Consider the following 23,485-nt stretch of genomic DNA (forward strand, 5'->3'; position numbering starts at 1 on the left):
CAACAACATGGAAAGAAGTGACTTATCTCTACATAAAAGATTTGTTGAGTCTCTAATGTCTAATCACCTCTTCTAGGCAATGGGAGAAACAAAATTTTACTTGACCAGATTTGAAATAAGACTGAGTCCCATTAGTTGATAAGGAGTGGGTAGGGCTGACACACAACAGTATTTGGGAAGCCCAGGAGGACATGGTTTACCAGCAAGGGAGATTTTGAAGACACCAAGTCCAAGAGAAAGGGTGTGTAGAGACATGCACTGAATCCAAAGAGAATGACCAGGCAAGACCAAGAGAGGAGATTCAGAAAGAAGAAGGCCTTCACAGTGCAGCTATCAGAAATCCATGGCTGGTAAAGGAGATATGGAGGTTATTGCGCTAGAATGGATGCTGAGAAAGTCAATTATTTACTTATGATAGGACCCTGAGACCACATTTGACCAGCACTAGAAAGAAATACCTATTTTTGTAGTCTAAAACTTTCTGACCATAAAATAAACAACAGTGGTTTGAGTAATTCAATAACATAGCCCCTTGTGACTTGAGAGTGATCATTGTAGAACCTTTTCTCAGAGTAAAAGTGTAATTGGTTATGGATCAATAAGTAATTTCTTTTAGAAGGAAAAGACTCTTGTTTTCATTTTTATTTATTTATTTTTTGAAGTAGCAAAGCTCTTACATCAGAACTGAGCACATACATTTTGAAAGTTGAGATTGCTCTAAGCAGTAAGATTCCTTACTGTACTAGTGAAATGTATCTTAACTGATCATTTATTTATGATGCCATAAAAATCCAGATGCTCTTAATTTTGATTGTTACAAATTTGCTAAAAGGCACCTGAAATTACCTCTCCAGGGTTCCCCTTTTGACAACTGCATTTTAAATTGAAATTTTACTATGGTCCAATAATGGCTGTGCTGAGGGGTTTTGTTGTGTTTTTCAAGATTACCAATGAATTCAGCCCTTGTGGTCAGTGTAAACTCCTACACAGCTTATTGGAAATTCCAGAATTCTAAGACAAAATTAAGATTAAGAAAACAGTTTAATAAAAATAGAGAATGAAAAACTTGTAAAAGTTTGTGCTAATGTACTTTGGTGTTTCATGTTTTTCTTAATTATTTTAGAACTAGTACCCAATGGTCACATTCTAACAGGAAAGAACATGATGACCTAGTCAAATGTCCTTTGGAGCGTGAGTACTGATAGAAAGAGAACTTATAGGGATAGACAAAACAAAATAGAACAAACTTCCATGGTTGCTTAATGCATGGGAAATAAACTGAATCTCAAGGATAAAAAAGAGGATGGGGAGACTTACATGCTTCTTCTGAAACCTTCTAAAAGATACATTTTAGACCAAGAACTATGATAATAAGAATCCTTTAGAAAAGTTTTTGAATGTGTGACACACTATGATTTTTTGGATATATCAATAAAATATTAATACCTCTTAACAATAAAAGACACTGTGCTTCTTTACAAATAATGTGAGAAAATGAAGATTTAAAGAGTTTCAACCATACTCATTAATAATTTTTAAGATGCAGAGAAAGAAGAGAGGTCCCTGAACCCTAAAGTTAATTATGGCAACTTTCAAAGGAAAATGAAGCTTTTCATTCATGACTACTCTTTGCCATCTATTATACGCTGAGTAAATTACTGTGGGAAGCTTACAACTTAGAGAAAAGAGAATGGGCCCAGGATGTAAGTGGTAATTATGAATCAAAATATATTTTCCTGACACTTATGTATCAAAATAAGTACAAAATGGCACAGAAACAATCTTTTTGCCATCTTCTTTCACATCCCCAAATACCTTAAAATATCCTTTCCTTCCTTTTATTTCATGTAGCTTCAGATAAGTACTTTCTCTAGTGAGCAAAGAAATAAAGACAGAATCCAGATCTTTGCATGTCACCAGTATTACAACCTCCTGCTTCCAACCAGATGGTATGGTATCTCCTCCTGGGCAATAACTTATTTTATTCATTTGGTAAGTCTGCCTAAAGACACTAAAATCACTCCAAAAATTTTTTGAAAATTATTTTGAACACAGAATTAACAGGAATTCACACTCCAAAAAAAAAGTTTACATTGCAAAGAACGTGATTAACAACAGCAATAGGTATGTGGTCTTATTTCCTCTAGATTGTATTCATATTTCCTATAACAAAGTACTGGTTTCTGGGGGAAGGAAGCATCCAAGAGGCAAAATTATAAATTCTTTACAAAAAGTTAACAGTAAAAAGTAAAAGCTGAATCTTATCCAAAAAGTACTTACTATATGCAGTTCTAGGTAGTCACCCAAGCCTGAAGAACTGTCCACTCGCACCAATACTGCTTCTTTCTGAACAGTGCTAAACCCTATGGCCAGTCTGTCTGCTCGTGTACTGGGTCGGTCATTAGGAGGCCACTTATACGTGATTTGTCCACCACCTTTGCTAAAGATATACGTTGTCCCAGCTGGAAAACAAAAACCAAAACCAATTAGTCCAAATACATCAAGTCTGCACATTAGCAAGGCATGTTATATTGATAGTACAGTATCAACTCTACACACAAAACTATGGCAAAGCAAATTACAGATTTCAATCAAATGTGCTCAGGAAAGTGGACTGAGTTGTTTTAAAAGAAATAGAGAGGTAGCTCAGTTTTTAATACACTGATTAAATTTACCAGCAGGTGTCTCAGAACAAATAGTAGGTTACTGTGTTTCCCATGGAGTTGGACAAGAATGGAATGGAATGAGGCTTTATTTCTTCCCGCCAGTTTTTAAGAAAGAGTTTCATAGAAAACATTGACTGGATGCTTCCAAAAAGCAACAGCAACATATATCAACTTGGTATTGAAACAGGAGCTGCATGCAGATGTGACAGGGTCATACAGCACCGTGGAGAAAGTCACAACAAATGTGCTAGGAATATAACTTTTATGGAAAAAGGATCTACTTACATGTGACAGATAACTAATGGATGAACAGCCACAAGCCCCAGTAGCCATGTCAAGAAAATACAGCTAATAGATCTCATCCCTAAAAGTCAAATTTTACTTAACAAGCAACATCTAGTAGCTGCCAAACTATTCAGAATCATAAAAAGACCCTCATCCTCTGCCACCCCAAGGTGAATACAAGCCTTATAGCACTGAGAATCATGTCACGGACTCATTCTGTGAGTGTTCAAGTTTTACCTTATGGTGGTCCTGTCAGTAAATTATCCAGCTTAATTGAAAAGAGTTGTTTTCAAACAATTTATTCAGCATTTGATATAGTTTGGCTCTGTGTCCCCATTCAAATCACGTCTGAAATTGAGATAATTTCAGATCCTCATGTGTTGAGGGCGGGGCCTGGTGGAAGGTGATGGGATCATGGAGCGGCTTTGCCCATGCTGTTCTCATGATAGTGAGTTCTAACAAGATCTGATGGTTTCATAATTCCTTGACATTTCCTCCTACACACACTTCTGTCTCTCCTGCTGCCTTGTGACAAAGGTGCCTGCTTCCCCTTCTACCATGATTGTAAGTTTCCTGAGGCCTCCTCAGCCTTGCAGAACTATGAGTCAATTAAATCTCTTTTCTTTATCAATTACCCAGTCTCAGGGAAGTTCTTTATAGCAGTGTGAAAACGGACTAATAGAGCATTTGATGCACTAAAGTCTTACCTCAATGCATCATTCAATGGCCATCCATTTTGTTTCTATTCTTTTGAGGGCCTGGATAGAACCAAAAGGTGAAAAAAGAATGGATTTTCTCTCTTTCTTCTCCTGACTGCTTAAAATGGGACATTGTTCTTTCCCTGCCTTTGCAGCTTCTTGTTCTCATGCCTTCAAACCTGGACTGAAATCTACATCATTGTTTCTCCAGTTCTCAGTCCTATGATCTACACCCATAGTTTTTCTGGTTCTCCAACTTGCAGACAGCAGATCATATATGACTTGATCATATATACATGATCATACATAATAAGAGAGAATATTAAACATCTTGTATTTATAGAAAAATATCTGGTACCAAGAGTAACATTTATGTGCAAAAGTTGTGTGTACAGCAGTATGTTTTCAAGATACCTATACATTGAATTGCTACGATTACCAAGTTTACCAGTTAAATGGAGATGACTTACTATCACATTTGTGTACATTTAATTAAACAGCTGACAATATTGATTTTGTGGCCATTTTTGGAGGTAACTCTTCTTTGTTTTCAGTTACAGACATTTCCATAGGCCTTTGAGAAACTCCAAAGACCTCTGCAATATGCATAGTGTACCTGATGCTTAAATAGGCCTTGGTATATAGACCTCTTCCAGAAAACATGTTAGGAGAAAATTGAATGCAAAAGTGATAAACAAGAATACTGTTAAAATGCAAAGGTATAGAAGCTGTGCCCTTCTCTATTAATTTTTGTGGATACCAATGCATGAAAATAGTTTATCTCTTTCAAGTGAGAAAAGGTAAACCATATTTAAAAGGCACCAGTCAGTGCACAAAGAAAATTCAGAATATATATCAGAAATGTTTGGGCTTGCCTGAGCCACTTATGTTCTACAGCAACAGAAGCTTGTTCATCATCATCTTTATAGGCAAGTACTATTTGAGAAATATTTTTCTGCCTGGTAACTTTTGCAAATGATTAAGTATTAACTTTTCTAGTGAAGCCTATTGTTGATAAAAATAGGACAAGAACATATAAAAGTGGAGACAGCTTTAAAAGGAAGATGTAGTGGTTACCTCTGAGTACTGATACTCAATAATTAATTTATTTTCTGTTTTTAAATTAACTTTGTTCTCTAATGACTATATATATTATGTGAAATAAGAAAAATATTCAAAACTAGAGATCCTATTTAACGATATAAAACAACACAAATCTAAGAATTCCGATGGTTTCAGAATTATAAGTGTGAGGTAAGCATTATAAAACAACATTGCATAGTAATTTTTAACTTTAAAAATAACATTCACAATTTTAAAAAATTCTTATCTCCTTATGTATGGAACATAGGGCAGACATTATTTCCATGCTATATCTGAGGAAATTTAGTCATAAGGATTAACATGCGATCAAAGGTTGCAAACTTGATTAATCGGCAGAGTTGGTATAAAACCCATATCCTCACTCCTATTCCAGTATATATATATATATTTATGACAGAAATATTTCTGTTATCATAACCAGGCAGTCAAGAAAAAGTTAATTGGATGTCAGTCTGAATTTATCAAGGCCAACTGTTTTCATATTCTAATGTCTTATATCCATAAAGTGACATTTGCTCTTCATTATCATATACTTTCTTTTCACCTCATGATACTTTTAAAAAGAGAAAAATAACATGTAAATGTAAAATGACAGAACATTTAATATATGTAGATTAACATTTAGTTGGGGTGCACTTCCCAAACCTATGAAACTACAAAAGTTTCCAGCTCAGTTACAGAACTTGTGGGTAGTAATTTGAAGGTTTATATTCTCAGTAAGATAAGTGTCACAATATAAATACCATTACTCAAGATTTGATTTCATCTCAGATTTTAACCTTTTTCAGTGAATGTAAAACTTGATGACTACAAAGAGATTAGCTAACCTGTCCTGTTTAGAATGACTTTACAGTTTTTTAGGTTTCACCAAAACAAAGCAAAAAAAAAAATTACAACTACTGTGTGTCAAACATTGTCATTATATCTAGTTTCCTTTTTTTCCCACCAGATATATCCAGAAAGCAGTCTTTCTTAATTTTTCTTCTGTATACATGGTAGTGCATTGTATTGCACTAATCAGCACAATTTTATAAGCAAGAAAATTAGATATCCAGTCCTTCCTCAGCTCTCTTCTATATACTTTTATAAGCACTCTGGCTTTTTTTTTTTTTTTAAATTAACTTTGCATCAAACTTTACAAAATCTCCTATATTCTTAAAGCCCTCTTTTCATTGAGCTAGAAAATTACTCTCACAATCAAATATAGTAAGTTAGATTGTTTAAAGTTTCAAAATTTACCTCCTTTAACACACATCTTTCCGAACCAAGGACACATTGTACTTACTGAAGCAGAATAGCTTAGAGATTAGAATGTAAACTCTAGACTCGGAGAGATCTGGGTTCAAATTCGAACTGTGTCATTTGCTAGCTACGTAAACTTGGTAGCTGTTTATTCTTTAATGGGATTCCGATTTGGAAAAAGATGGGGATAGCAATACTATCTTATAGAGCTCTATCAGAATTAAATGAGATATTACAAAGTAACATTTAGTCCATTTCCTGGTATATGATAAATGCCTAATAAATTTTAGAGAGAATGGGTGTCATGCATGAGGGCAGTTGTGTGTGTGTGTTGTAAAAATATAAAATAATGAACACTGTAACATTGTTTTATTTTAATATGAAAGCCTTTAAAAAAGTTGGACATATTTCAAAGTTGTGTCCAAATCAAATGACTTTCAAAAATGACATTTCTACCTTGTAACTTTTATTAAACTTTTCAATATTTCATAGCATGGATTAGAACTTTTATGTAAACTCATTATATTATTATTTATGTTCAGTAATAGTTGACAATGGAAGGGATATTAAATTGTATCACATGGGAGCTTTCATGAGAAAAAGAATATTAGTTCATCACCATAAAACATCCAGCATAGTAAGATTTATAGCATAACGCAAAAAAAAAATCACCTGACCATTACATAAAGACCAAACTTACAAAAAAAAAAAAAAAAAAAAAAAGAAAAAAACCTGCTAGCTAGCTTTTTAAAAATTTTATCTTTAAAGAAACATGTTTTATTTTACTATATGAGTGAGTTAAATATGCAGTGGTAGTTACATCTTAATCACAGTTCCAATATAGAGAGGAACTTAGAGGAATGTGTCACCTTTATTATTTATGCATGTTTCTACATGGCAAACACTACCACATCAGTACCATGTCTACTAATGGATTTACTGCAAATTAACCTTGACATCCATCAGATCACTGAATGTGTGAATGACTGAAATTTAAAGTGGTTTTCAGCCATCTCCACATTTAAGCTGTGCAGCAAGCCTCTATTACTCACTCTAAATTCATTCACAAAGTTGGCTCTATCAGACACGAATTTAGCAATGTCAACATACTTTACATTCCAATAAATGTTTGTAAAAAATATACATGGGCTCTCATATCTCTTGCTTAAACTGCCTGTGATGTTATAATAAGGGAATATTTTTAGATTTTATTGAACATGCTATTTACATATAGGGCTCTCTCCCCACCCGTTCTTTCTTGCCAACTGTCCCTTGCCTATACGTGCCCACTTCAGCCTCACGTCAATTCTGCAAAGGCTAACATTTTCCCTTACATAGACTGAACATTTCTGAAAAGGGAAACCAATCAGCATGTACAGGTACGCTCAATTATTGGTTGCTCTGGATCCTTGCTACATGAACAATAATATAATTAACTTTGGAGTAGATTAGCTTCTAACTCATAACATAAGTATATGAATAAAAGGTTACATTTGAAAGCTTATAATTCTTCCAATGTCATCTTGTAGCCAACACGAAACATTCAGGCAATTATGTTTCTATTAATAAATGTAACAGGGATATAACACTTCCTTCAGTGAAAGTTTACAGTAAAAGCCAGGTAGTCAGATGAATATTAAAAGTAAAGCATTTATAAGTAAGGGGAACCTTTATTCTTCCTACAACCTTTCCAGATGCTGTTGCTAATTTGAAATTTTCTGGACAATTTCTACCTATATGGAGGAATTCTTTGGCTTAAAGTTCATAAAAAGCAAAAGCACTGAGACCACATTGTACGCAAAAAGAGTTTTAGATCAGGGCAACATTTCTAAACTAATGAAACAGAATCTTAACAATCACTAAAACAATAACAAGTAAACACACTTTAGTTTCTTTCTGAATTATTGTAAGTTCTTTGTAGAATCATAAGGAATTATTTCATGAAACCGAGCACTATAGGTTCTTAAGTCCTAAAATTTCATATAGGCATATGAAAAATTCAGAAAAAGTGAACATTATCTTAGGAGAAATTAATGGAATCAAGTAATGAGTTTCTACCTATAATATTAACCACTTCTAGATTTAAAAATTAATTACTATAATTACTAATATTGAGAAGGAAGACACAGCCTTCAATGTTACATACGCATGTAAGGGTGCAAAGACAAAGATGCTAGGAAAAGAAAAAGAAGATATGGACTATATATCATAAATTAAGACTTCTGGTGGGAGGGGCAGACTACAGAATTGGCAAATGTGTTATAACTAGCTAAAGAGACTGGAGAATTAAACAGATTTTTAATCATACATATTTAAGAAAGAGAATGGGTATGTTCTTTATAAACGAAAGAAGGCAAGAAACATGGCATGTCACAGAAATGGTTTAGACACAGGTCCCATATTCTCAATCAGGTTGAAACAAAATATGTCCAGAAGAATTTAGATAATTCCTAAATAACGAAAGCTTTTTGGAAACAGTTAAGGATGATATTCAAGACAGCAACATAGGTCAACAGATAAAAAGTTACAATTAGATAAGAAGAATCAGTTCTGGTGTTTTGTTGCACAGTAGGGTGACTATGGCTAATATTATTATATTGTAAATTTCAAAATAGCTAGGAGAGAGGATTTGAATGTTCTAACTACAAAGAAGTGATAAATATATGAGATGATGAAAGTGATAAACATACTGATTCGATTTTTACACAACATATACATGTATTAAAACATCGCTATAAGTGTGTACAATTATACATGTCAACCAAAACAAAACACAATAAGTAAATTTCAAAAAAGAGAGCAATGGGAAGTTTGTCATATATAGCAAGTTGTATGTTCTGTCAAAACTCTAGACTAAAGCATTTTTTAACTATTAAATTTTGTATTAAATAAAATTAAATTATTAAATTTTAAAGAATAGGTTGTTGACTACTTATTAAGTCGAATGAAAACTGAGCAGGACAGGGAGACTCAAACTTGTGAGCACACTATTTTCTTTCATTGGAATTTTACGAAAGTGATACTGTCTAGGGTCACTGTGCACACACTATTCCACCAAACACCAATCATAAATTTGGTTCAAGTTAATCCGAAAGATTCTGGAACTCTTGCAAATCAGACACTGTCATACCTTCAGTATCCATGAGGACTCATTAGGTGTTAACAATTAAGGTTTTCCAAATTTTTAAGGGGATCAAAGGAGGGTGAACTAGCTAGAATCCACAGTAGACGTGGGAAGTCTGAAAGCAGAATAGTATTCCTCTTCAATGAGCCAGCCCATATGAGATTAGGCTCTAACCCAGCTAAGATACCATTTAAGAAAACAATTGTGTGTGTTTACTCAACAAGAAAATTTAATCAAAATAAAGCAATTGAGAAAATGAAATAACTAAAAGTTACTGTGATTCCTATGAGGTCAAGAATCATTTCTCTCAAATATAATTTCAATAGTAATTATGCACTTCATTAAAAAATGTATTTGCCTCTACCTATTGGCCCAAAACTTTTCTCTAATAAAAATGTGTGATGTTTATAATAAGAGTATGCTACATGAAAATATTCATTCTTCTAAAAACAAGTGTACACCACTTTAATAAGGGAAATAATTATTTAAAATGTAAATAGATCCATGGCTCACCTATCTTGTCAATATCTTAGACATTTATTCAGAAACACCACCAATAGCAGCAAAGACTGCACACTGGAAAATCAAATAGACACCATTCACATAGAATGAGATGTTAATGACGTTCATTGGTGTAGTATAAAACTATGACTCTACATAATCGATGATCAATGATTGATAGAGATTGTGCTGATTTGAATAAGTTATTCTCTCTTTCTTCTGACATTATAAGGGCATTAACTAAAATAGAAAACATTTCTAAGCCTTCCTATCTCTTGGTTTGCTGATAAGCGCCAACTCTGTGAAAGGAGCTATGAATATAAATTCAAAAACAGCCTTTTCTCTTCAGCAGATAGGATCTGTGCATTAAATGTAAATAAATATCAGGGCAAAATAGTTTGTGTGAGATGCCAGACAAATGGTGGTGTTTTGTTGCACATTATGGTGACTATGGTTAATATTATTGCATTGTAAATTTCAAAATGGCTAGAAGAGAGCATTTGAATGTCCTAACCATGAAGAAATGACAAATATATGAGTATTTGACAAATATTTGACAAATATATGGTATTCAACCATGTCATCATCTGTTTTGTATTTTTAGACTGTCTTTTAAGGTGATAATATTAAAAGTACTGGTTAATGAAAACTTTAAAATTATCTGAAAAAAAGATAAGAAAAATCTATGTGTGTCTGTACGTGTGTGTGTGTGTATATATATATATATATTTTTTTTTTTTTTTTTCAGGTCAGAGTCATGTAAGTAGTTGAATAGTTTGAAATAATGTTCAACCCAATGAACGCTATTTTTAAAAATGTATGCAATAAGTGGTCCACTTAATGGTATCTTTGCAATGTATTTTCTTTTAAAATCTACTTATTATTTTCCTGGCAAATGTGTCATTTAGAAGTATCCCCTCCAGGAACAGTTGAGCTCAATAGTTTGAGCTGCCTAGTGAGACAAACTTGTTTTGAGATCAAATTCAAAGTCCTGGGAACCACTTAAAAGACTCTTGGTCCAGGTTACCTGGCTGAGTAGAAAAACAAGTAAGTAATAGACCTTTTGCCAATCAGATTAGAAAAAAATTCCATAAAGACAGTAAAGTGATCTAGAGTTAAAAATAAAACAAAGCAAAGTAATTCCACAACCAAAAATCCTGAGAACATCAAATGCTTATGTCTTCCCTTCTGAAACTAGGCTCCCTCCAGCAGTAGGCGAACTTTATTAAAAAGTCTATGGCAAGTAACTCAGTAATCAATTTGTATTAAAGATATAGGCAGCAGGGATAGGAAGAAAAAGAATCACATCATCAGGAACTTTGAGAAAAATCTTATTTTGAAGAGCATAACCTAAGTGTGTATGTTCCTAGTAAATCATAAAATTATTAGCTGGTCGGTAAAAGTTGCAGTTGCCTAGTGATGTCCTTCAACTTACTTATTTCAAAGCTTAATTGTGAAAATGGTTTTCATCAGGATTCAGGAGTCGACAATTTTCTTTACTGAAATTATCGTCTAAAAAATGTCCAGCTTAAAAAAAATGATATAGACATAGAGTTACTACTCAAATACTCTTGGAGAAAAGTGAGTAAACTTTTCCACTTACAAATAACAAAGCTGAGGCACAGAGAAACCAAGTGTCTTCTCAATGTCAAACAGATGGGTGCAGGCTTGTACTTAACTCTATTCTTAGTGATTTTTTTTTCTATACAACAAAAAGCTAAGCTCAAATGACTAATTCTTATTTAGAAAAATAAATTTTAATTCACAAATCAAGGTCTCATTTCAATCATTTTAGAGTTGTTCTAATGATGCTTCCCTAGTCTGATTTGGGGAAAGTTTCTATAATGACACTTAACAGAAATGATTCACTCACATTCTGACCTTTTTAGAGTCTATCCTGAATCTTGAAAAGGTGTGAGGTATCTCCAATGCTTTATTGTAACCATCCTCTCCAAGCAGCCATCCTGGCCTTTGGCTTATTCTGAAGCTTCTAAATTGTGGACCAAAGATGCAGAAGACAGATTTTCCTTATTATTACCATAGTCACTTTTATTCTACACCAGAAAGGCTTTATGACTTTTTGGCAGTGGCACTTCTTTTTGTCCTTAGCAATGGAATTAAATCCTTAATACAAAATAATAGGTATTTATTTTGAATTATTTGCATTGCATATTTAAGTAGAAGGGACCACGTGAACAATAAAATTTGTAATAATTTTAGTCTAAAACCAGAACCTTAACTTTTGTTTATTTTCTGATCTTAGTTCCACTCATTTGTCTTCTTCCTGCCAATCTGCTATACTTAAGTCATTCTTTACCTGACTAGGCTCTCATTAAAACCATTTACTAGTTATTTTGGACTGGAACTAAAGGAAATACTAGTTTTTGACTCAGAAATTATCTCAGACTAAGCGCTAACTTTATTACCTAGGCATTCACAAATGCAATACACATTCTCCTCTCAAAGTCACTTTTACTTCTGCTGGTTTAGGCTTCTCTGCTGCACCTTGATTTCTTTTGTCATGCTTCCCACATTCATTCCAGCCAAGGTTAATTCTCTCCTTTCAACATCCACGAATGTATTTCTAATTTCTGAACTATTATAATACATGAGAATTGTCTTTTATTGAAATTTCCATTTTAAAAAGTACGCATCCTGAAGAAAGGGATCTTGCTTTAATTCTTGGTATCCTTATCAAAAATTATGTGCTTTTATTCACTTACTAATTATTAATAATGACCTAATATACTCCTCAAGCTACGTCAGGAGCACTGATTCAATGATGAATACCATAAGACTCCAGCTTCTGAAACAAGTATAGCAAGGATTTATTTATGTGATCCATCCCACGCCTACAACCATCAGGAAGATGGAGTATCTGCAGCTATATAAGAAATCGGAATGATTTCACCTAATACGACAATCTCAGATAAGGACACAGATTGCCTAAATTATCCTGATAAGAAAAATCATTGTTGACTTAGTTATACCTGGGTAAGAAACAAGTATTATGAAGAGTCACGGGACTCCTCAATCTGGCAATGGTGATCACATGCAAAGGAGCACCAGATCTCACAGTTGGCTTGAATAACATAGCCCAAAATTCTGCATATTTTACAGGGAAAAGCTGGATATACCTTGCTAGTCCTCAGGCTTTAATGATTTATTAACACTCTGGCAGACAGCACCTTAACCAGGTGATCAAAGCTAGCATCACCAGTAATGAGACATATCAAATTCAGGTTCTCCAAATACGGCACACTGAGAAGGACACTGCAACATTCTGTGTTATTTTTGGCAAAAATTCATAGTCTCAGTTTTAGTTTTCCAAAAATGCATAGTCTCAATTTAATCATAAAAAAGTATCTAACAAACCCAAATTGAAGGACATTCTGGAAAACAACTGGCAGCACTTATCAAAAGTCGAGGGCAGGAAACAGAGAAAGACTGAAGAACTGCCCAAGACTAGAGAAAACTAAGAAGATATGACAACCTGATGAAATGCAAGATCCTGGCTTTGATAGTGGACCACAGAAGAGGGCATTAGCGGGACAACTGGCAAGGTTTGATTAAGCTCTGACTCTTAGTTAATAATACTACATCTTAATTTCCTGGTTTTAATCATTGTATCATCGTACTCTGGTTATATGAGATGTTAACATTTGTGGGAGCTAACTGAAGACACAAGAAGACTCTTCTAATTTTTTATAACTTTTTTGTAAAACTAAAATTTCAAAATAATTTTTAAAGATAAATATATTAGTCATGAAAAACAATTTAGAATCCCTCTCTCTCTCTCTCTTTTTTTTAATTGAGACAGAGTCTCACTCTGTCACCTAGGCTGGAGTTCAGTGGCTCAAACATAGTTGATTTGCAGTCTCAAACACCTGGGCTCAAACAATCCTCCCATCTTAGCCTCCTGAGTAGCTGGGGCTTCAGGCACATGGCCACCAGGCTTGGCAAATTTTTAAATATTTTCTTAGAGATAAGGTCTCACTATGTTTCCTAGGTTGGTTTCAAACTTCTGACCTCAATAGATCTTTCTGCCTTGGCCTCCTGAAGTGTTGGGATTGTGAGTGTGAGCTATAGTGTACAATTTAGAATCTTGAATAAGATGCTTGCCCATGGGAATCTACGCAAGAGAGGTAGCTTGAGAAACATCTAGCTCTTGAAATGAAGTAGAGTTTGAGATTTTGTTTGGCTATAAAAACAGGAGAGCATTTAGAGGTAGGCAGAAAACATTTAACTTTTGTTCTGCCTAATAAATTTGCTTAATGCAAAGCTCTTTGTAAATAAATCACTATTAAGTCTTTAAACTGAACATATTCTAAAAACGCAAAGTTAAGCCGGGCGCGGTGGCTCAAGCCTGTAATCCCAGCACTTTGGGAGGCCGAGACGGGCGGATCACGAGGTCAGGAGATCGAGACCATCCTGACTAACACGGTGAAACCCCGTCTCTACTGAAAAATACAAAAAACTAGCGGGGCGCGGTGGCGGGCGCCCGTAGTCCCAGCTACTCGGGAGGCTGAGGCAGGAGAATGGCGTGAACCCGGGAGGCGGAGCTTGCAGTGAGCTGAGATCCGGCCACTGCACTCCAGCCTGGGCGACAGAGCGAGCCTCCGTCTCAAAACCAAACCAAAAAAAAAAAAAACGCAAGTTAAAATAGAAATTGCCTAAGTAGTCAAATCAGGGATCAGTTCACCCAGTAAGACACATAGTTTATTCATTCATTTAATTCTTTTATCAGAATATGTCATTGTAAATATCATTGAAATTCTTATGAAATGTTTTCCAGTCTTAAAACCATGTAGATACATAGTCTTAAGTTAGAATACATCTTTCCTGTCTTGTAATTAGAACTTCTTCACATTAGTGTGAGCTAATTCCTTCCATAAATATGGAATCTAAGAGGGAAACCAGTGTAAACAAATACTTGTATATGTAGAAATTGGCATACATTTTGGGCTGGGTAGAGTGGCTCACACCTGTAATCCCAGCACTTTGGGAGGCCAAGGCAGAAGGATTCCTTGAGGCCAGGAGTTTGAGACTAGCCTGGGCAATACAGCAAGATCCTGTCTCTAAAAACTTTTTTTTTTTAGCTGGGTGTGGTGGCACACGTCTGTAGTCCTAGATACTTGGGAGGCTGAAGTTGGAGGATCACTTGAGCCCAGGAATTTAAGGCTGCAGTAAGTTGTGATCATACCACAGTATTCCACCCTGGGCAACAATGTGAGACCCTGTCTTAAAAAAAAAAAAAAAAAAAAAAAAGAAAGAAAGAAAAAGAAAAGAAATATTGTGGTTATGAGGAAAAAGATCATTCAGAAGGCAGGGGATGGTGGTAATTATGGAGGAAGGATTCACATCTTTTCTAATAAAACAAGACAAAAAATCATGTGATAGATCATTTTTAGAAGTTTCTTGAAAGTTTAAAAGCCAGATAGCTTAGAGAGGTGGCAGGGAAAAAACTCTAACTCAAATTAATGGTGGGGAATTTTCACTCAAACAAACAAATCAACAAAAAACAATGCAGAGACAACAGCAGAAATACATTGCTGGAGACAGAATACAAAGGCAATAAAATAGTATAATTTAAGAATAAAAACATCTGTATACTCAATAAATACTAATTAAGCATTTACTATGTATGAAGCACCATGCTAGATCCTGGTGATGATAAAAAAAAGTGTGACATAGCTATGAAATCCAGCGTTCTCCCAACTATCATGACCCATCCAAACACGTCATTTCTTTCCTTTTTTTTTTTTTTCTTTTGAGATGGCCTCACACTGTGTTGTCAAGGCTGGAGTGCAACGGCGTGATCTCAGCTCACTGCAACCTCTGCCTCCTGGGTTCAAGCAATTCTCCTGCCTCAGCCTCCCAAGTAGCTGGGATCACAGACACACACCACCATGGCTGTCTAATTTTTATATTTTTAGTAGAGATGGGGTTTCACCAAGTTGGCCAGGCTTGTCTCAAACTCCTGACCTCAGGTGATCCATCTTCCTCGACCTCCCAAAGTGCTGGGATTACAGGCATGAGCCACCGCGCCCGGCCCAGATTTCATTTCTTGAATTTCTCTTTCATATTTCCATTCTTATGACCCTTCTCATCAAATTAAAAATAAATAAATAAATAAGTTTTCTAATAAATACTTTACTGACTGACTTGCTTTACTGACCTGCTACCTTCTCACCTCTTAATTTAAATCTATTTTACAAACTAACATCAGTTTATTTTTTGAAATATTATTGCTAGTTGTTTCTCTATTCAAAGACCTTCAATGATTAAGTGACTGTCTCCCAGATTAAGAATTTATGGTAACTTGGACTATCTCATATACAAACCAACCCTGTACTTCAAGCAGACTGGAGAATTCACTTGTCTCCCAAACACTCCCAAATTATTTTCATAGGAGATAAAATTTAACATGGTTCTGAAAAGATAAGAGCAAATTTTGTTGGCAGGATTTTGATGAGGAAAGTCAAAAAGGCACAAATGGTTTTCAGGAGTAAGGTGTAGATCCGCTTATAGAAATGGAAAGTCACTTTTATATATATATATATATATATAATATATATACATATATTTTATATATATATATATTTAGCAGAAGCTGATGCATTTTTAAGGACCACTATTTCTTATCTCTTTGTCTCTTGAATTAAATCCCCAGATTAATACAGAGCACAAATCATATAGTAGAAATTAGGACTATTCAAGGTCAGTATTAAAAAGAGATTAGATAAGTTCTAGTATCTTAGTTTATTAAAAATTCTATGAAATGCAAATTTCCTTTAACAAGGAGTCACATAAATTCACTAATGTAGAAAAATGTAATATTAATGTCATAAGAAAGACTGCACTTAATAAGTGACTTGGTGATATTTTGCTATTTATCATAAATTGTGTCATTCTATCTTTATCAGAAATAAAACCATTTCTCATTTTTTTTTAAATTTAAATTTATTTTAAGTTCCAGGATACATGTGCAGTACGTGCAGGTTTGTTGCATAGGTAAACGTGTGCCAGGGTGGTTTGCTGCACATATCAGCCCATCACCTAGGTATTCAGCCCCACATGCATTAGCATTTATCCTGATGCTCTCTCACCCCCGGTCCCCTGACAGGCACCAGTGTGGTGAGTTCCCCTTCCTGTGTCCATGTGTTCTCATTGTTCAGCTCCCACTTATAAGTGAGAATGCACAGTGCTTGGTTTTCTGTTCCTGCATTAGTTTGCTGAGGATAATGGCTTCCAGCTTCATCCATGTCCCTGCAAAGGACACGGTCTCCTTCCTTTTTATGGCTACATAGTATTCCATAGTGTAACGTGCCACATTTTCTTTATCCGGTCTATCATTGATGGGCATTTGGGATGGTTCCATGTCTTTGCTGTTGTGAATAGTGCTGCAATGAACACAAGTGTACACGTATCTTTATAATAGAATGATTTATCGTTCTTTAGGTATATACCCAGTAGTAGGATTGCTGGGTCAAATGATATTTCTGGTTCTAGGTCTTTGAGGAATTGCCACACTGTCTTCCACATTGGTTGAACTAATTTACATTCCCACCAACAGTGTAAAAGCATTCTTCTTTCTCCACAGACTGGTCAGCATCTGCTGTTTCTTGATTCTTTAATAATCACCAATTTGACTGCTGTGAGATAGTATATAATTGTGGTTTTGATTAACATTTCTCTAATGATCAGTGATGTTGAACTTTTTTTCATATGTTTGTTGGCCGCATAAATGTCTTCTTTTGACAAATGTATGTTCATGTCCTTTGCCCACTTTTGAATGTTTGTTTGTTTGTGTGTTTGTTTTGTAAATTTGTCTAGGTTCCTTGTAGATTCTGGATATCAGACCTTTGTCAGATGGATAGATTGCAAAAGTTTTCTCCTATTCTGCAGGTTGTTCACTCTGATGATAGTTTCTTTTGCTGTGCAGAAGCTCTTTAGTTTAATTAGATCCCATTTGTCAATGTTTGCTATTGTTGCCATTTCTTTTTATGTTTTTGTCATGAAATCTTTACCTATGCCTATGTAATGAATGGTATTGCTTAGATTTTCTTCTAGGGTTTTTACAGTTTTGGGTTTTACTTTCAAGTGTTTTTTTTTTTTTTTTTACTTTTTTTTAAGTTTGTATTTTTATATTTTAAATATATTTTGTCTTTTTTTTTTTTTGAGACAGAGTCTCCCTCTGTTGCTCATACTGGAGTGCAGCGGTATGATCCTGGCTCATTGCAACCTCCGTCTCCTGGGTTCGAGTGATTCCCCTGCCTCAGCCTCCCAAGAAACTGGGACTACAGGCGTGTGCTACCAAACCCAGCTAATTTTTGTATTTTTAGTAGAGACCGGGTTTTGCCATGTTAGCCAGGCTGGTCTCAAACTCCTGACCTCTGGTGATCCACTCACCTCTGCCTCCCAAAGTGCTGAGATTACAGGTGTGAGCCACCGCATCCAGCCCATTTAAATCTTCAATCCATCTTGAGTTAATTTTTGTATAATGTGTAAGGAAGGGGTCCAGTTTCGATTTTCTGTATATGGTTAGCCAGTTTTCCCTATGCCATTTATTAATTAGGGAATCCTTTCCCCATTGATTCTTTTTTCCAGGTTTGTCAAAGACCAGATGGTTGTAGATGTGCAGTCTTATTTCTGAGATCTCTATACTGTTGCATTAGTCTGTGTGTCTGTTTTGTACCAGTACCATGCTGTTTTGGTTACTGTAGCCTTGTAGTATAGTTTAAAGTCAGGTAATGTAATGCCTCCAGCTTTATTCTTTTTGTTTAGAATTGTCTTAGCTATACAGATTCTTTTTTGGTTCCATGTGAATTTTAAAATAGTTTTTTCTAATCCTGTAAAGAATGTCAATGGTAGTTTAATGGGAATAGTATTTAATCTATAAATTGCTTTGGGCAGTATGGCCATTTTGATGATATTGATTCTTCCTATCCATGAGCATGGAATGCTTTTTCATTTGTTTGTGTCCTTTCTTGTTTCCTTGAGCAATGGTTTGTAGTTTCCCTTGAAGAGGTCCTTCACTTCCCTTGTTAGCTGTATTCCTAGGTATTTTACTGTTTTTGTAGTAATTGTGAATGGGAGTTCACTCATGATTTGGCTCTCTCCTTGTCTATTGGTGGTGTATAGGAACGCTTGTGATTTTTGCACATTGATTTTGTATCTTGAGACTTTGCTTAAGTTGTTTATCAGCTTAAGAAGATTTTGGCTGAGACAAGGGGGTTTTCTAAATATAGGTTCATGTCATCTGAAAACAGAGACAGTTTGACTTCCTTTCTTCCTATTTGAATACCCCTTATTTCTTTCACTTGCTTGATTGCACTGGCCAGAAACTCCAATACAATGTTGGATAGAAGTATTGAGAGAGGGCATCTTTGTCTTGTGCCAGTTTTCAAGGAGAATGCTTCCAGCTTTTGCCCATTTTGTATAAGATTGGCTGTGCATTTATCATAAATGGCTCTTACGATTTTGAGATATGTTCCATTACCACCTAGTTTATTTAGAGTTTTTAACGTAAAGGGATGCTCAATTTTATCGTAAGCTTTTTCTGCATCTATTGGGATAATCATCTGGTTTTTGTCTTTAGTTCTTTTTATGTGATGAATTACATTTATTGATTTGTGTATGTTGATTTCACCTTGCATCCCAGGGATGAAGCTGACTTGATCCTGGTGGATAAGCTTTCTGATGTGCTGCTGGCTTTGTTTTGCCGGTATTTTATTGAGGATTTTTGCATCAATGCTCATCCAGGTTATGGGCCTGAAGCTTTCTTTTTTGTTGCTGTTGTATCTCTGGTAGGTTTTGATATCAGGATAATGCTGGCCCCATAAAATAAGTTAGGGAGAAGTCTCTCCTTTTCAATTGTTTGGAATCATTTCAGAAGAAACGGTAACAGCTCCTCTTTGTACCTCTGGGAGAATTCAGCTGTAAATCCATCTAGTCCTGGGTTTCTTTTGGTTGGTAGGCTATTTATTACTGCCTCAATTTCAGAACCTGTTTTTGGTCTATTTGGGGATTCAACTTCTTCCTAGTTTAGTCTTGGGAGGGTATATGTGTCCAGGAATTTATCCATTTTCTCTAGATTTTCTAGTTTATTTGCATAGAAGTATTTATAGTATACTCTGATGGTTGTTTGTATTTCTGTGGGGTCAGTGATGATATCTCCTTTATCATTTTTTATTGTGTCAATTTGATTCTTCTCTCTTTTCTTTATTAGTCTAGCTATCAGTCTATCTGTCTTATTGTTTTTTTCAAAAGACCAGCTCCTGGATTCACTGATTTCTTGAAGAGATTTTCCTGTCCTTAACTCCTTCAGTTCTGCTCTGATCTTGGTTATTTCTTGTCTTCTGCTAGCTTTTGGGTTTGCTGGCTCTTGGTTCTTTAGCTCTTTTAGTAGTGATATTAGGGTGTCGATCTGAGATCTTCCTAGCATTTTGATATGGGTATTTAGTGCTCTAAATTTCCCTCTTAACAATGCGTTATCTGCATCCCAAAGATTCTGGTACATTGTCTCTTTGTTCATTTCTCAATTTTTTAAGTGGTGGTTTATGTTTAGTACGAACAGTAACAGCAAAAGAAAAAAAATACACAACTTTGGTTTGTTTGTTTACTCATTCTTTATCTCAAGCCTTCTCCAACAGCCTATGAAGACGGCAGTAAGAGTAAAGTTCAGTCATTTCTGTGATTTGTCTATCCACATTTTTTTTTTTGAGACAGCGTCATGCTCTGTTGCTCTGTTACCCATGCTTGAAATCAGTGGTGTTATCATGGCTCACTGCAGGCTCAACCTCCTGAACTCAAGAGATCCTCCCACCTCAGCCTCCCAGATAGCTGGGACTACAGGCATGCACTACCACACTTAGCTAATTTTTGTATTTTTTTTTGTTGAGATGTGGTTTTGCCATGTTACCTAGGCTAGTCTTGATTCCTGGACTCAAGTGACCCACCCATCTTGGCCTACGAAAGTGCTGGGATTACAGGCATAAGTCACCATTCCTGGCTTATCCACATATGTTTATAATAACAGTTATAAAAAACAAACAAACAAAAATACTGGAAAATTAGGCCACTTACAATGACAAGCAATTGTGGGTATCTGCAAGATACTCAACGATAAAAGTTTTTTAACCCATGAAGTTGTTTGGCCAAATAAATTTCACAAAGGAAATGGATTTTCAAGTGAAAAAGAAAAGAAAGAGGTTCACTATGGAGATCCTTACATTTTACTACCCATGTGAAGATTATAAGTATGTATGAGAGTCATTTTTGAAGTTGAAATGATTGAAACATTAGAGCATGGATTAAAGTACCAAATCAGACCTGGGGCAGGTAAATGTCAAATCTTCTTTCTTTTGTATTTGGTTCACAAAAATTCTATCTTCCTAGACTAAAATTACAAGGTGGTTCCAATTTGCACATCAGATCCTTGAACACTCAGGCCCTCAATCTCAAAATAACCTCACATTTGAAACATACGTCCTTAAGCTCTCAAGTGAAAATGGTGAAGAGAAACCTATAAAACAGAAAGGATAGAGCACTCAGGGGTGTAGTAGGCTTCCCACTTAAAAATCCCCAGATCTGGGGTCATTTTAAAAACTTTAATTCATTTTAAATGGGTTATTGTATTAAAATAAAGTTTGTATGCCATCTGTTTTCAAAGTCATTTAAATTAAGTTTTATGACTCATGAGAAAGAGAGGCCATTTTTAACACATTATAGTCTGCTTATTACTATCAGTCACTAATTAAAATTAATTATTAAGAGTGATTCCTTTTGCTGTCAAATCTTCTAGATCATTTATCAAAGAATGATATGACTTTCTCTTCCTTCCTTGGAATACTGAAGTCATAGTCATATGACTTTTGGGTAGATGCCACTGAAATGATGACGTTAGTCAGATGTGTAACAGTAATGCTGTCTAAAAGCTACATTTAACCAAGAGAGCAGTATTTTTGAAACAGCAGGCAGTATAAAAGTGCTTTGTGAATATTAACATATTCTAGCAAATTAGTTTGCACTCATTATCATAAGCAATTGCTTACTGTTTAGATGCAGCTCGTATTAAATTGGCAAGCAATTTGCAAGAATTAAAACATAACATGGAGAGTTTTCTGAAAACTCAGCAATATCTTGGGAGAAATGATGCTACTAGGTTCACAGACCATGTACCAAACATTTTCACCCATTAAACATATTTAGCATTAGAATAATAGTTGGTTGGCTACATAGGTTTTTAATGCAAGATCATTTTGTAACCACTGTTTGGACACCATCAATAGAATTTTATATATCAGACATTTAAAGACTTTGTTTTAAAAAGCCTGAGGAGAAGGTAGGAAGGCTTTGTTTTCTAAAAATGAACTAGCTATCAATTTGACTAAATTTTGGTACTTCAATAACCCATTGCATTGTCTTGAGTTACTTTGTGCTACCCAATTTGTCCCTTTCACAAAGTTTCTGTTGTCTTGATCATTCTTTCCATTTATTCCTGGGGTGGATTCTGCTGATGTTTACCCCTATCCACTTTACTTTCTTTAATAACAGAACTCTTGAGTGTCAGCTGAGCAGATAGATATCTGTGTACGGCCTACATTTCCCATTCTCTTTTACAGCTTGAAGGGGCTATTGACTAAGTCCTGGCCAATGACAGATGAGCAAAAATGATGTGTGTTTATTTTAGTTCAGATTCTGAAATGTGTCTGCCTTCTCCTGCCCATTTCCCTCTTTCTTGCCTAGTGATGACAAAATTGAACCAGCTGCTTTAGACTTAGAGATGGAAGCCAAAGGTTGAGAACTGTACAATTCTATCCTAGGACCACTGTACTGTGAATATTATGTGAGAAAAAAAAATCTTACATCGTGTTGAGAGACGAGTATTTCTGGGTCTCATATTGACGGCAAAGGGTGATACAGCCTTTGAAAAAAAATGACCTAATATTTCCATGTATTTTTTCATCCTCATGAGGCAAGTAAATTTGATAGAGAAACTATTATTATCTCCATTTTATGAATTTAAAAGAGATTAATATTCAAAGAGCTAAAATTATTTGTCCATGGTCACAAAGTAATGTAAAAGTTTTTCTATCAAAACCTTCCACAGAAGGCCACTGAAAATCTTTTATCTTTTTAATAGTAAACTGATGTTACCTACCCTGGGTAATTCTATGGGAGGTCACATGCTTTCATGGATTTCTCCATTCTGTAATTCTTTGCTCCTTACAAAAACAAAATTTGCAAAACACAGTAAAGGATATTGCCTGTGATATGAAACAAGGTGAAAATAACTGACCCACACAAGCCCCTCAGCTTGAATAGACAGCATTTACTTTAGAAAACTTTAAAATACCTTCTCCACCTTTTGAGATTTAAATCTTCTCCCAGCTTCTTGCCAGATTTATGACTTGAAAATGTCTTTCTCAAGAGCCTAGGAGTCATCTATTTGAAATGTAATCATCAAGGAAGATAGTGCTCTGTCTGCCAGTATCTGAAAGGGTAAGAGCCTAACCTCTGGAAGTGCCAATTAGCAGTTTTTTTTCTGTACTATACATATATTAAAGGACTAATTAATGGGAAGTTGGATAACAAAGAAAAGTATAATGTATTAAAACCTGTACATCAGCAACTTTTCTCAGTGTCTTGAAAAGAAAGATAATTTTAAAAATATCATTAAAGTGCTACAGAGTACTGAGAAAACAGACTACCCACAAACAAATCTAGTAGCTACTTTTATGGTTTTTCAACTGGTAAATTTAAAATATAAAACAAAACATTGAAAATTTTTTGATAAAGTATTTGCACAGTTTTTTTTTGTTTCCCAGTTCATATAAAGGTTGTTTATACTATACTGTAGT

General features: G+C 34.9%; 1 protein-coding gene across 1 annotated transcript in view; it reads right to left on the minus strand.

Annotated features, from left to right (window-relative positions):
• Positions 1–2,280: 2,280 nt before the first annotated feature.
• The window catches only part of LOC105528199 (neurexin-1), a gene marked incomplete at its 3' end in the record, with an annotated part of 881,468 nt that continues 860,263 nt past the window's right edge, over positions 2,281–23,485 (minus strand). The window contains exon 17 of the mRNA XM_011964822.1: positions 2,281–2,462. Coding sequence (XP_011820212.1) covers positions 2,281–2,462 — 182 coding nt within the window. The remainder of the gene's footprint in view (positions 2,463–23,485) is intronic.

Source organism: Mandrillus leucophaeus, unplaced genomic scaffold (genome assembly GCF_000951045.1).
Source record: "Mandrillus leucophaeus isolate KB7577 unplaced genomic scaffold, Mleu.le_1.0 Scaffold709, whole genome shotgun sequence".
Classification (NCBI taxonomy): domain Eukaryota; kingdom Metazoa; phylum Chordata; class Mammalia; order Primates; family Cercopithecidae; genus Mandrillus; species Mandrillus leucophaeus.